Source organism: Squalius cephalus (assembly GCF_949319135.1).
Source record: "Squalius cephalus genome assembly, chromosome: 10".
NCBI classification, from domain to species: domain Eukaryota; kingdom Metazoa; phylum Chordata; class Actinopteri; order Cypriniformes; family Leuciscidae; genus Squalius; species Squalius cephalus.
In genome coordinates, this window is record NC_137131.1 from 6,344,551 (window position 1) to 6,359,108 (window position 14,558).

The 14,558-nt window shown below is 38.0% G+C and overlaps 1 protein-coding gene across 2 annotated transcripts in view; it reads right to left on the bottom strand.

The window, feature by feature from the left end:
- Positions 1 to 14,558, bottom strand: part of tafa3a (TAFA chemokine like family member 3a) — a 97,347-nt gene that overhangs the window by 28,212 nt on the left and 54,577 nt on the right. For both annotated transcript variants that reach the window (XM_079883980.1, XM_079883981.1), the window contains exon 2: positions 4,990 to 5,102. In XM_079883980.1, coding sequence (XP_079740106.1) covers positions 4,990 to 5,101 — 112 coding nt within the window. In that variant the 5' untranslated portion in view covers position 5,102. The remainder of the gene's footprint in view (positions 1 to 4,989; positions 5,103 to 14,558) is intronic.

Below are 14,558 nucleotides of genomic sequence, written 5' to 3' on the forward strand. Positions count from 1 at the left end.
AAACCATTATGATCCCTTTTTACTCTGCCCAAAATAGCAAAAAATCATGTTGCTCAGTCAAAGACTGACCGCCAGGAAGTCTCAATGGCTACTAATGAGATGCCAGTCATGGGTAAAGGCTTGTCGTATGAGCTCTGGGGCCGGTTGCATAAACAAAGCCATTATGTTAAGACAGTGTCTTAAGTTGTAGTATGACCCACTAGCAGTTAGTCAGGGGCAGTCAGTCAGTCTTACTTTTCGGTATCAAATTAGGCTAATCTATGTTTTTATGTAACTGATTTTAAAAAGCTATGAACAGTCTTAAAGAAAAAAAGAAAAAAAAAAGATGTCTAACTTGTAAGACTCATGCAACAGGCACCTGTATGAATAGTCAAATGAGTAATAATGATGGCGATAATGACATGGACTTTGACTTGAAACAACAACTTGTTTAAACAGTGAAAATGGGAACAGTAAAATATGTTGAATGCAAACTGATTACTACTGTTGCTATATGTTTGCTTAAACTATTACTATCTTAACTATTACTATCGTCTCCTCAACACTTAAAAGGGATAGTTCACCCCAAAATTAAAATTTTGTCATTAATTACTAACCTTCATGTTCCAAACCTGTAAGACTTTCGTTCATCTTCGGAACACAAGATCTTTTTGATAAAATCAGAGCTTTCTGTCCCTCCATTGACAGCTACGCAACTACTACTTTGGCGCTTCAAAAAGTTCATAAAGCGATCGTAAAACTAATCCATATGAATTTAGTGTTTTAGTCCAACTTTTCTGAAGAGACACATTCGCTGCATATGATGAACATATTGAATTTAGGCTTTTATTCACATTTAAACATTGATCAGCGAACAGAAGCTCAACCGAACCTGCTTGACATGTGAGAACAAACCTCATTGGTTCTTACACGTCAAGCAAACATGCTTGAGCTTCCATTTACAACAACTGATGTATGAGTTATATGTGAAAAAAAGACCTAAACATAAACCTAAATTCAATCTGTTCATCATATAAAATGATCGTGTCTCTTCAGAAAATTGGGACTAAACCGCTCAATTCATATGGATTAGTTTTAAGATCTCTTTATGAACTTTTTGAAGCATCAAAGTGATAGTTGCGTAGCTGTATGGAGGGACATAAATCTCTCGGATTTCATCAAAAAGATCTTCATTTGTGTTCAGAAGATGAACAAAAGTCTTACAGGTTTTGAACGACATGAGGGTGAGTAATTAATGACAATTTTCATTCTGGGGTGGACTAGCCCTTTAAGAAACGTCAATTTAATTATATTTACATAACACTTTTTTACAATGGTCAGTGTTTCAAAAGCAGCTTTACAGAAAGTAATAAATAATATGGAAGTTAATTATGTGGAGGCCAAAAAATATCTATTTATCAGCTTCTTAAAAAGTACCCTCTATCTAGATGAGCTCTGCACACTCCTGGGATGCTTTTTAAACGGTATTAAAGGACTTCACATACTGTATATGCCAGACACTTGCTGGCTGGTGTCCCTTCACTTCTTTCACATTTTCAGTGTTGTGTCAAACAAATGGTCAAACTTCACCCAAGGCAAATGCCATCTATGACAGCTGAAACAATTACTACCTGCATTAAATGTCACATGCAGTACTTTAAGTCAAAATATATAAAAATTATTTGAGGCCATTTATGCCATGTCTGTCTGTCTACTCTATCTATCTATCCATCTATCCATCTATCCATCTATCTATCTATCTATCTATCTATCTATCTATCTATCTATCCATCTATCCATCTATCTATCTATCTATCTATCTATCTGTGTATCATGCATCCACCATGGAGGAAACACTGACCTGCCCTGCAGACAGTAAAATGTCACTGTCTTCCTCCTGTCTTTCCCTGGTACAAGCTATAGCTACACTATTCTACACGAAGTGCACTGAGGCATGCCCCTTGTAGACATGCAAGCCCACTCTAAATTCTGCAGTCTGTGGCAAGGCAGCCAACATGTAAACGAATATTAAACGAACTTTAAACATTAAAAAAAAAAAAATGTTTAAAATTAAATTTACCTGAACAAAACCACCAAGGAACCCTCATGAAATGTATAATAACAACCCAGAAACTCTATTATACCTGGAGTGAGATATGAATGGTGTAATTATGCAATCTACTAGCAGGGGCTAAGACAATGCTAATGAATAATGTCAACCATTCTTTTTCTGGACAAAGAAGGTTATTATACAAGTGAAAGTGTTAAAGTGTAAGTGGGTATGTGCAAATTAACCTTTTTGTTTTGGTGATCTCATGAAATTAAAAATTCAATTCAGTTTGGGGCCATATTTCATCTCAGCATCAACCGAACATTATTCCAGAAACCAGTTACATCTATAACTTTATGACCTGCAAGGTGTATCACTTCAAGCCCCATATCTGAAGAAAAGAAACCAGCTGTCAGATTAAATCTGATAATCGGTTCTTGCAATGTGGTTTTCACGCCTCCATTATTCCAGTGTGCGTTGCAGTATCTCCCCCTGCAGCTACTGACGAACAAATCAGAAAATGCTTGATTGCTGCATATTAATATGGAGATGCATCTATTTAAGGAGAAGAGGAGGGAAACATTCCATCTAATCAACAGCAAGAGATGATCTTATTGCTTTATGATTTTACATTGATGCATCACATCAGTGTCTTCAAAATCAACACAGGAAATACATGACATAAATAAAATCCTAGAGAGCAATACGATTAAGAGGTCAGCAAATGGGAAATTTCTCAAATATTGCTTTGAGTTTCAGAAACTTGAGTTCAGATATGCCAAGACACCAAAGTCTGTAATAAAAAGTCAGAAATTTCAATATAAACTATTTCCCAACAAATTCTTCCAAGACCAAATGATCAAAGCTATCAATATAAATGCCCAATTTTACAGCTCTTACTGTAGTAGTAGTATAGCTTTTTAATGCCAGGTCAGCATCTGAGGCTATCTTCATGGCAAAAACAGAGTTACAAAAAAATACAGTTTAATAAATACAATAAAAATAAAAAACCAAACCAAAAGAACAATACAGCAGTTACTGTAATATTATACAAGATGTTTAACATTTACACATGATAAAAATTCTAAAACATTTTCTGGTAAAATCTCACTAAAGTCCATACTTATTGGGGAGACCCCAAAAACAACTAGGACATTTCAATGCATTTCTGCAAGTTTTTTATGTTTTTATTTATTTATTGATGTTGCCAGATTTTCCCTCATTCCCTCTGCCTCTGTTTTTTCATCTCATGCCATATCTTCCTCCCAATGTTACCCCATCTCTCTCTCTCTCACTCTCTCTCTCATGACTAACTAATGAGTCCTGGCATTGCTGTTGTCCCTGAGGTGTTATTGGGCTGATCTGCTCTTAAGGGTGTTCTGAGAGGTTGACTCTCCAAAGCAGCAGGAGGCCCGCACTTCTCTTAAATAGCGGGGCTAAAGAGGTTTGTTTACTGGGTAACACCTTGGCCTGACCTCCCCGAGCCACTGGGAGTTACTCTGTGATTAGTTCTGTGCTAGCCTGGAGCTGAGGAGCCGGCATCGGGTGGAAAGCCACTCTCTTCCCAAAACAGGGTGAATGATTGGGCAACTTGCTCCGTAATCAATCATCCTTTCTACCTCCGACATACCGCACGTACACATCCAACGGGAGAAGGATGGGGCCCTCCTAAACTTGTTGCTATCTTTGTCCCGGTGCCTGAAAAGCTGCATGATTTTATTTAGAGTCGGCCTTTGACTTGATAACAAGAGATTAATTGTCGCTGTTGCTTGGCTTTTCCCCAATGGGTCTTTGTGGCTTTCGGCGAACACAGAGAAAGGAAGACACAGCCTCACCAGGATATACACAGCTAATGTCTGTGTGTGTATGTGCTCAAACACGACTTTCTCTAATCGCTCCTGGTCCACTGCGGTTTGCCACTCGGCCCCTGTGGATGGGGTCTCATTATTGCGATGTGTATTCACATCTTCCACCTTTTGCCCAGGGTTCTCCTTCACGTTGTCGCTTTCTCCTTACAATGACATTTCAGTGACAAGCCTGACACCTTCTCTTCTGGCGCCCCTGTTGGCCTGCAACTGGGCTCCACTGATCTAACGCTGCACTCCCATCAAGAGACTTCAGAAAGAGAAATCACAAATCTAAATGGCTTCTCCTAGACAGGAGCAATGAGAGTAAATGGAGAATAGATCTAGGGTTGCACAATTCATTGGAATAAAACCGTAATGCTCAGTGGCTTATTTCGTAGTTGTAAATAAAGAAATGATTGGAATACATTTTACAAGGAACGACTTTCATAAATTGACATTTCTTTGTTATTATTTGTGAAATTTACTAGCAATTTCTGAGTGAGTAAAAACACCACTTGTGTTCTTTTACACACAATCATTTGGGTCACTTATAACTTATACTTGTAATGAGTGCTGCTTATAAATCAGCTGCTGTCAACAAAAGAGAAGCTTTAACAACAGTAATAACCCTAACAAATGCCATAACAAATGCCCTTTTTTTTCTCCTATAGCAAACTGAGACAAAGTTGATACTGTAATGATGAACCATATTCACAAACTCAGATCAATCTCAAAAGCTTAGAAAGACCAACATATTGAATATTCAGCAGCTTGCATCTCCAAATATGAGAAATTTAAGCTTAGATCTTTTTGTTTGTTTTCTTTCAAGCTAATGCCAACAGAAAATTTTCATTCAAGCTAATGCCATATTTCTGAACAAGGTCAAGCAGATGGTTTCGAAAACAAGTGACGCAAGGCTGTTCAACCCCAAGTACAACAAAGCAACAGTTGTCTATGAATTTCCAGGAAAAATGGACTTCAGAACCTGGGGATCAAGCTCATCCTACGCTAAATGCAGCAGTTGAGTGGGCAACATCTGAGTTGATAGTCTATTTTCTCTAATGCTTCCCATTAAAGTTAATGTGTATATTTATATGTTTGCATGCAACTCACCAATATGGCTGCGATGTGTTGAGGCCAGACTCAGCTGACCCCAAAGAGACAGCAGACAGATGCCCAACAGCAGCAATCTCCTGCCCACACGCTGCAGTTCCCTCTCCTGCATCCTACAAACACACACACAATACATTCAGGCAATTATTAACATATGATTCAATGACATATGGGAAATAAGAGTCAGTAAACAGCTAATTTATCTTAAACACACCATCAAACACATGGAAATAAAAGTACTATGGTTTAGTAATGCTATGAAAAGGTAAAACTACAGTCCTTTTATTTTAGATAACGAGGCTAGTTGTCACATAGGCTATATCTAATTAACCCCACTAGCATATTTAGGCAACAATATAATAGAGGTAGATTTTAACCGCAATTTTTCATAGTTTTATTGGGGAAGTATGTCAGATATATTTAAATGTTATAAATTCATAATTCAATTTATTAATTACAATATTTATGTTTTTGCATATTTTTGCATAATATATAAAAAATTGTGTTGTATTATCAATCAGTTTATATCAAGTGTTTTTCTTTTCAAATTTAACTGAAAAACCTGCTAACCTGCTGTTGTCGTTTTGACAACACAATATTGTTTAAACTATTGGGACATGTTGTCACAAAAGGTCAAGATGTGTTCGGTAATAAGGGTGGAAATGTTCAACAGCTTTTTCTAGCCTAAAATCGCGTATGTGCAAGCACTGCAAGGTACTTCAATCATGGTTTTTTCCACAAGTGACAAATGTTTACATTAAATCGGCAATTTTGATTTCTTGTTCATTATAATGTAATACCATGCGACTTTTCCGTAGGGAAACATTCTCATTTTACCCCATTTGGCAAACAAACAATTTTACAATTCCCCTTAATTGCCTCAAACACCCAGAAAATAGCCCATTTACCATTTAAATGTCAGATCAAATATCCTATTTTACTCTGAAATAAAGTCAGTCAAACTACAAACAACATGACCCATAAATGCGAAGACCCTCAAAATGCGAAATCGTTTGGAACGCAGCAGACACGAATCTAAACAGCCATTAATTTCCTCAAATATCAGCCATCCTTCAAATGTGTTAGCGAGTGACACAATCAAGCTTTTTGGTGGTGGTCCGCTCTTGTCTGGAAAGCACCGTAATCTTGATATACTATCAGAGGCTGCAGGCCAGTAATTCCCTCTCTGTCTTTGAGGGGTCCGGAGAGACCAGAACACACAAAAGCAATCATCGTGCCGACATGCCAAGCTTGTCTTATACTTGTGGAGCGGGGACAACAGCAGTATCACAGGCATCTTTTCATGTCTTTTGCCAGCATCTCTCCTCAAATTACAGCAAAGGCGGGCTCCATGTGAGGGGCTGTGAGCCTGCGTGTTTGGCAGAGACTGAGAGGCTTTTCTGCATATGTTCAGCAGTAAGTCAGACTCTGGAGGTTTCCCTGTCCCTCATTACACTACACTAAAAGAACATTGGTTTGGCTTTTATGGCCGCAGCAGAAGCATGCGAATAACCCAATTTGAGGTTTTGATTAAGGCAGACGTTTTCTGAATCAGCACTATTTGATTAGAGAAAAAGCCCTCAGTTGCATTTTGCAAGCCAAGAAAAAAAAGTCTTAAACATGTTAATGAACACTACATCGATTTAAATATATACAGTATAGAAAGAACTAGATTTTTACAGTAGTGCTTACCCATGAAAAACTGACTGACACAATGTAGGGTGTTCTGGGTGGTTGCCGGGGCTTTCCTATGCAGCTAATAGACTTCTGACTGGATGCCAGGGTGTGGCTATGCAGTTGCTGGGGATTTCTAGACGATTGCTAGGGCTTTGCTTTTCAGTTGCTATGCGGTTGCCATGGTGTTCTGGTGGTTGTCAGGGTGTTGCTATGCAGCTAGTGCATAGAGTGTTTTCACCGTGTTACTATGAAGTTCCTACCAAGCTAACAGGGAACGTTCTCAGAAATTTGGCTAACGTTGTGGCAAAAGCAACATTGACAAAAACTTGATTTTCTCAGCTTTTTGCTCAAAGACTACGTCTGGATCGGATTCAGAACGATGATCAAAATGTAGATGGAGTCCATCAACACCCCTAATGCTTGCACAGTCCTGTAGCTCATCCTGGGTCGACATTTTATTCAGTAACATTTTGATTTATATGCTGTTTAATGTTGATGATCATGTTATTTTACAAATGCATATGATTACATATGATATCACTTGTTTCTGCATCTTCTTTGCATGTGTTTTGATCATGAGATTCAGTACTCTTTCAGAAGATGTGTGATAACGCCCCCCTAACGTACAACAGTGAAAACACGGAAAGCCGGAAATTTCCATCAATGGTGGGGAAAGAGTTAATAATGTTCTCAAAATGTTAGCACAAAAACATTACTTAAACATCATTCATGGAAAGCTTTTACCCGAAAAATTTAGTTGGATGTTCGTGTAATGTTCTTTAAATGTTACTACTTGTTTCCAAACATTCAGAGAACATTCAAAAGTAATGTTTCCATCATGTTTTTAAAAATTATAAAATGGAACATTCACATTAAAGGAGAACTCGGCAACTCTAGCGAACTCTAGTCACTTCTTCGCTGATTTTTCCTTTTGTTGTCGCATGTTTTCCCCACAAGCTCCCCCTACAGCTGTGGGGGGGCGTATATTTCACAACGGTCGTAAAAAACTCACTTGCGGCGGCCTCCTCCCCCTCTCCACCGCTGCTCATGTGCGTTTGTATTGTATCGGAGCAAGCCAACTGTATCGTGTGGAGCTATGTCTACCGAGGTGGGTAATCTGGTAATACATCATACATGCGTGTGTGTTTATGTCGAATTGTCGTAAAGCAATTCGTGTTTCGCGCTCGTGCTCGTTCTCGTTCTCGCTTCTCACGAGACTTCCAATTTCTATCTTGCCGGGACGGTAGTCCCCAAGTTGCAAGGTTGGTTTTCCGCCTGGGAACGCTGGGGGGAGCGGGGAAAGTCACCAATATCACCAGAACAGGTTGTTTAACCATCCAAATGAATTCTAGACAGTTTTATTAAGTTAAAAAAGTTACCAAGTTCTCCTTTAACAAGAAAAAAATAAATAATAATAATAAAAAAAACTGGACGTTTTGAACGTTCAGAGTACATTTAAAAAAATAACGTTTTCATCACTTAATAGGAACGTTGGCAAAGCGTTCTTACAACATACTTTTGTTGGCTGTGTAGTATGTTGCCATGGAAATCATGCAGTTTGCAGTAGGATAGGGGATACAAGTTGCTTCTAGTACAACTTTATGTGTTTGCTTGGGTGATTCTATTCAGAAAGATGGTTCCTTTCGTTTGTTCTGTGCCGCATGACCAGGTGATCGTCGTGTGACTAATTGATTGCTGTTTAAAAGAACTCTGATTGTGTTTGTTACTCACACCCTGATGAAGGCTTATTGGCCCCAATACGTAGGTGTGCCATTGCTTGTCACCTGTTTTTAAAATTTAAGCCATGAAATAATAAAGGCTTTTTATATTTTTCTAAAAACTAATATTCGAGTGCCTATATCCGAGTTTCATATGAGTGGTGGGTGTTCTGGGTGGTTGTCAGGGTGTTGCTATGCGGTTGCTGGGGTGTTTTGGATGATTGCCAGGTCTTTGTTATTCGGTTGCCAAGGTGTACTGGTGGTTGTCAGGTCATTTCTGTGTTGCTGATAGTGCTCAGAGTGACTTTTACAATGTCGCTATGTGGATGCAAGCAAGCTCTGAGTGGTTGCCAGTAGAGCTGCATGATTCTGAATAGGGAATCAACATTTTTATTTATTTTTTCAAACAGAGATCACGATTCTCCCACGATTCTGAACAAACAACTAAACAAAATAACGCAAATTACCAGAGTTTCTGACAAAATGTTAATCGCCGCAGTGTCTTTTAATTGTTTAATTAATCTGAATTATTTAAAAACCTCGGTTTAAATGGATGATTCAATGACTCACTCATAAATACTTCACGAGTTTCGTTACTGGATGAACTGTTTGTGAAGTCATTTCATACATGATAACACTTTTCTCTGGGTCAGCGCCAACGCAGATTTGAATGTTACAGTGTGATTATGTCAAAGGTTTAATAGACAGGTAAATCCTTGTCACTTAGGAACAAGATCACGTGGGTGTTTGAATAGAGTTTGCGGTCTTTTAATGATTTATCGAGTAGCTCTAGTTGGCAGGATGCTGCTATGTAGCTGCTATGGTGTTATTGAATGGTTGTCAGTGTGTTCCTATACAGTTGGTAAGGTGTTTCGAGCTAAGATGATGCTTGATTATGGATGTTCTAACTGGGATTCTTCAAAGACATTGTTATGCAGATGAAAAAGTATTCTGAGTGTTTGAAGCATGCCATTAGTATTGTTGGTAGGATGTTGTTATGCAGTTGGTAAAGTATATTTATTTTAGAATGTTGTTGCTAGGGAGTTGCTAAGTGGTTGCTAAGTTTTTGCTTCACTGTACAGTTTTCCATTTTGATCGTTCGCCAGGTGAAAAACGTCAAGTCTGATTACCTAGAAAAGTAATAACACCTCTCCTCAAGAAGACACACAATCTTAGGTTTTATTCATGTCCATAACACAAACTACAACAGACTTCAAAATCCTACAAGAAATAATAACAGCGATGATTGCCTTAGCAAAAAAACACTAAAAAGTGAAATGTGCTTTTTAAAACTTAATTAGAAAATTCAAGGTTTTGCACACATAAGTATCATTCATCACCCCAGCGTCTTTTCTTTCTCTCTTTCCCTCGTGCTTTCTTTCTCCCACCCATAAGCACAATTAGACTCTGTCCGCAATAACCGCACAAAGCCGATGGGGTTCACAAGCTTATGAGGTCGTTGACAAGTCACTGGAGTTGAAGTATTGAAAACACACACACTGTAAATAGCTGACGTCGCCCTGCATGCACCCAAAGGGCTTGCACATATTGATTGAAGAGAGACGTTGGTAAATAGGAGCCAAAGAGGTCAGAATGTTTTTTTCCTAACAAACCCAGGCATGCAACAACACTTTCCTAAGCGGACATGTTTTGGTTTAAGGGCAGAACAATTCAATTGCATTTTTAACGTGTTAAGATTCAAACAATGTAGCCTTTGACAAGCCCTCATGTGATCCAATCAAATTCTCAAAACATAATCTAATTCAGAGTATGATAGAGGCATCCAATAAGTTCATTATTAATTTGGCCAGTATAAACTGTAAAGTGCCTATTACGTTTTTTAAATAATATGTGAAGCAGTATGCATTTCACAACGGTAAACGTTTCAAGCAGTAGTATAAACATTTGCATTCTGTGCACAGTATACATACTACATAATGCAGAAACTACTGTTGAAAATGTTGGGGTCAGTATGATTTAATATTAATACATAATATAAGCGGAAGATGATGGATGGACATCTAATATTAATACTAATACTTTAAAAAGTAATACTTTTATCTAGCAAAGATCAAAAGTGAATGTAACGACTAGCATATAATGTTACAAAAGATTTCTATTTCAAGTAAATGTCACATATGTTGCGATAAAACTCATAACTCATTTGCATTCTTAGCTGAAAAATGCATATTTTGCACACTATCTTTATAAGTGGTAGCACATAAAATGTGCATACAATGTAAACAACACAACACATTGAAGAAATAATAGTAGTAAACTATTCCAAATCCTGCTATTTCCTTTGTGGACCCACAATTCTTCACTCCCTCTGAGGCAGTATGACTCACTTTTAAAGCGTATAAACACATAAACCAGAGGGAGGAAAGAACCAACAAGTTATTAAGCGTCTCCTCCACAGACTCATCATCTCACTGCAATATGTGTAAAACGCTATACACCTAAGGGACACCAACAACAGCAGCTGATTGGCAGCGTTAAAGACACCAATGAAGGCATTTTATGAAACACTCAAAGAAGAACAGGCATTAAGAGTAAAAGTGCAATTGCCAAACCACTCAAACGCGATAAAGTGAGCGAAGGGGAAAAAAAACAACTCCTCCACCTGTTCTCCCCTAGAAGAGCGAATCACTTTCAAACGAGCAATCCAGCCCACCACGGCTGGCTAATTAGTCCCTTTGGAATGCCCCTCGTGCAGATGGCAAGATGTCTGACATATTTATTTTGGTCCTTCCTGTCAAATCACTCCTTTCTCTGGTTCTCAAACTCACCCTCTTCGTACGTACGGAGGCGGTAAATGCATTTAGTCCTGTAGATGTAGAATCATACAAGTTCTCCAGACTCGCTTGACCTTGCTGCGTGGATGTAAGTGCGCTCATATGAAAGAAGCGAAGAGAAAACAAAATTACAGAGCCGCCCAGGTAGGCGCGTTTCCCCACAGGGCTTGAAGGAACCGGGCACGCGAGGCTCGCGTCTGCCAGCTCGCCAACCACAGGAGAGCAAGTTAAGATCTAGACATCTGCTGGGTAAAGTGGGGAATCAAAGATGGAGAATGTCTGAAAGGAAAGAGAGAGGAATGTATTCAAAGGAAGAAATGAGGGCCTCAGGTGTAGTTATGGGTCCACAGCACCATTGATGGGCCTTGACAAGCAAGAGCCAGGAGGGGAAAACAGACGTTTGGGCACTTTCCACAAATAGGATTCAAAATGGGTCTGAAGTACTGCATTAGTTTCCTTTTTCTACAAATGCTCAGTCAAAAGAAGGTGCTTAGCCTTCAAAACATGGTGATCATCAAACTAAATAATATATTAGTCTGTTGCTAATTTAAAACTTCAAAAAACAAATACAATTATAAAATCATCAAAATTAGACTTGTCTATTTGCGACCAAACTTGATTTTTCCTTCAAAGGATTTCCACAAGTAATATTTAAACACTAGATCTTTTATTTCATGATCTCTCTAAAAAAAAAAAAAAGAACATGAATGAATGTAGACACAATCTATTTATCTATAGAAGACTGTCAGACAGCATTGTTATCACTGACAGAACAATACGATTTGTTTTTTGATCAGAAACACTATCAAAATATATTTGTGTTGAAATTAATAAAGACAACATATGGTGGGTAGAACCATTTGTGTGACAAGCCTTTTGGTTCAATCGCTTTGATAACTTCTAATGCCAGCCAATATGGAACCTTCAAAGCTCAGCGTTTGATGGCAGTCAGTTGGTGAAATCAATAGCAATATATGCAGATTTTTAAATGGATTCTCTTGCATTTGAGTTTAGACTGATGTGCAAAACAATAACTTTCAGTTGTCAATGTTTTAAAGGAATTTCTATAAGCAATCTGTTAAGGTTAGTCTCAAAAGTCCCGAACATGGTTAGCCAACTGTTTCAAACTGTAAAAAAAAATTAACATAATGTAGTATTCTGTACTACCATGCAAAAGTCTGTAAGATTTTTTTAAATGTTTTGAAAAGTCTCACCAAGGTTGCATTTATTTGATGAAAAATGCTATACACTTTAGAAGTATTGTGAAATATCATCAATTTAAAATAGCTTTGTTTTATTTTAATATATTTTTAAAAAATGTAATTTTCAGCATCATTACTACAGTCTTCATGATCACACGATCCTTCAGAAATCATTCTAATATGCTGATTTGGTGCATAAGAAACATTTAATTTTATCAGTGTAATATGACCAAGACCAAAGCCAGACCAACACTCCTTAAATCCATCTAAAAGATCCATATTTACTGACAAGAAAATATGCAGAATAAATTGTGATTTAGCAGTAGGAAGATGCAAGTCTTGGTTCACAGCTTAGACTTAACAAAAATGTCCTCGTTGAAAAGTCCTAATTTACACCCAGGTTCTGACTCAAAGGACGATATCTGATGCTATATGGTTTACCGACAGGACACACATAACTTTGAATGACTGGAACAATTTGTTGTAAGATTGGGAAAAAATTTGAGAAAAAGGAAAGAGAATGCAATATAGATACAAGAAAGAGGATTCTGCAAGATTACACACCTGTATGAATGTGAGAGCTGAACCTCATTTTCCTTGCAGCTTCAAGACAGCCTTTTCAAGAAGCGGCTGTGAAATACAGGGGAAGCTAGTCGAAGTCTTGCATATCTCTTCTGTAAAAGTCAAACCTCACACTGATTGCATGCATTTCACCGGGCTGAGAATACAAAGGGTTTTCTTTGTTTTTCTGGATGATCTTTCCACTTTGTGGCACCCTGGAAACTCCTTACAAATTCGCCTGTGCTCTTCATTTACAGATGAAAGACTCCGCAACAACACGAACTGAGCCCCTGGAAACCTGTCTTTAGTCTACCAGTAAACATCTGTTGGAACAAGGAATGGAATGATGTGCAAAGGAGAGTCGTGAAACTAAAGACACGTTAGAATCCAGATGAGTGTCATCTTATCTTAATAAGCCAATGTTACTTAACCTAGGCTGCCAAAGAACATTTCATGCCATTATAGGAGAAGAAAAGCTCAAATTGATTCGCACATTCAGATTTAAGGCTTAATTATTAAAGGGACAGTAGAAAAAAAAAATCAAAGTCAAAGGGGTCTAATGTTGATGAACTAGGGCTGTCACTTTTGAGAAAAATCAAATTCGAACGGGTATCCAATATCAAGCAATGTATTCGAATATATTCGAATATCTACGAGCTATGATGTCGAAGATGTCGAGGATGCGCAAGTAAACCGTTTTTTTGCAAATTCGGCAAACTACCTTATCTTTAACGGTTACTTTACCATCTATGGTGTAGAACCCAAAATATTTCCAGACACTACTTTTTAGATGAGTTGGGGTCGTAATTGTCCGCTCAGGCTGGCCGTTCTGTGCGTTATCTTCCATTTTCAAAACAGGGTGGCTATTGGCTATTATTCACTTGATTTGGTCATGGGCCTACGCTACAATACGTTTAGAGTGCCCGCTACTGGATGAGATGGCAAACAATAAAATAAAAAACAAACGGTCTAATCATAGACTCTAAAAAATGCGCTACACATGGCACTTTAAAAACCGAATAGTTTATTTATAGTTCGATTACAGATATTTCGCGTCATGTTCGAATACATATTCGAATATCGAAAAAAAAGTGACAGCCCTATTTGGAACACTCTTCAAAATCTCTTCTTTTGTGTTTCACAGAAGAAAGCAAGTCATCTGGAATGACATGACAGTGAGTGCGAAGTCTGCTAACTATAATACTTAATAATCATACACACATTTGACTGGTGGACCCATTGTTTAAAACTCCTGGATTACAGGTACGCGTATGATACATGAATGTACACACTATCTTGGCTCTGCTTGTGTCAGACTGCCCAGAGGATGTGCCCAACTCATTCTGCAAGTGTCTCTCATTTTCCAGGTCTCTCCATATTGGTCCCGCTGAGGAACAGAGGTCAAAGATTTCGGAATGACTTGGACTAGCATACAACTCCAAAGAGGATACGCAAAGAATATGTCACATATAATGTCAGATCAGAGGACATTTTTTGGGGCATTGGGTGAAAAAAAACAACACAAGAACAACAAAAAAATGTCACTTTCATCTTTTTTGGGGACAGTTATACTGAATTGTATTTTTAATAAAACAGTTGCATGGTGAAAAATAAAA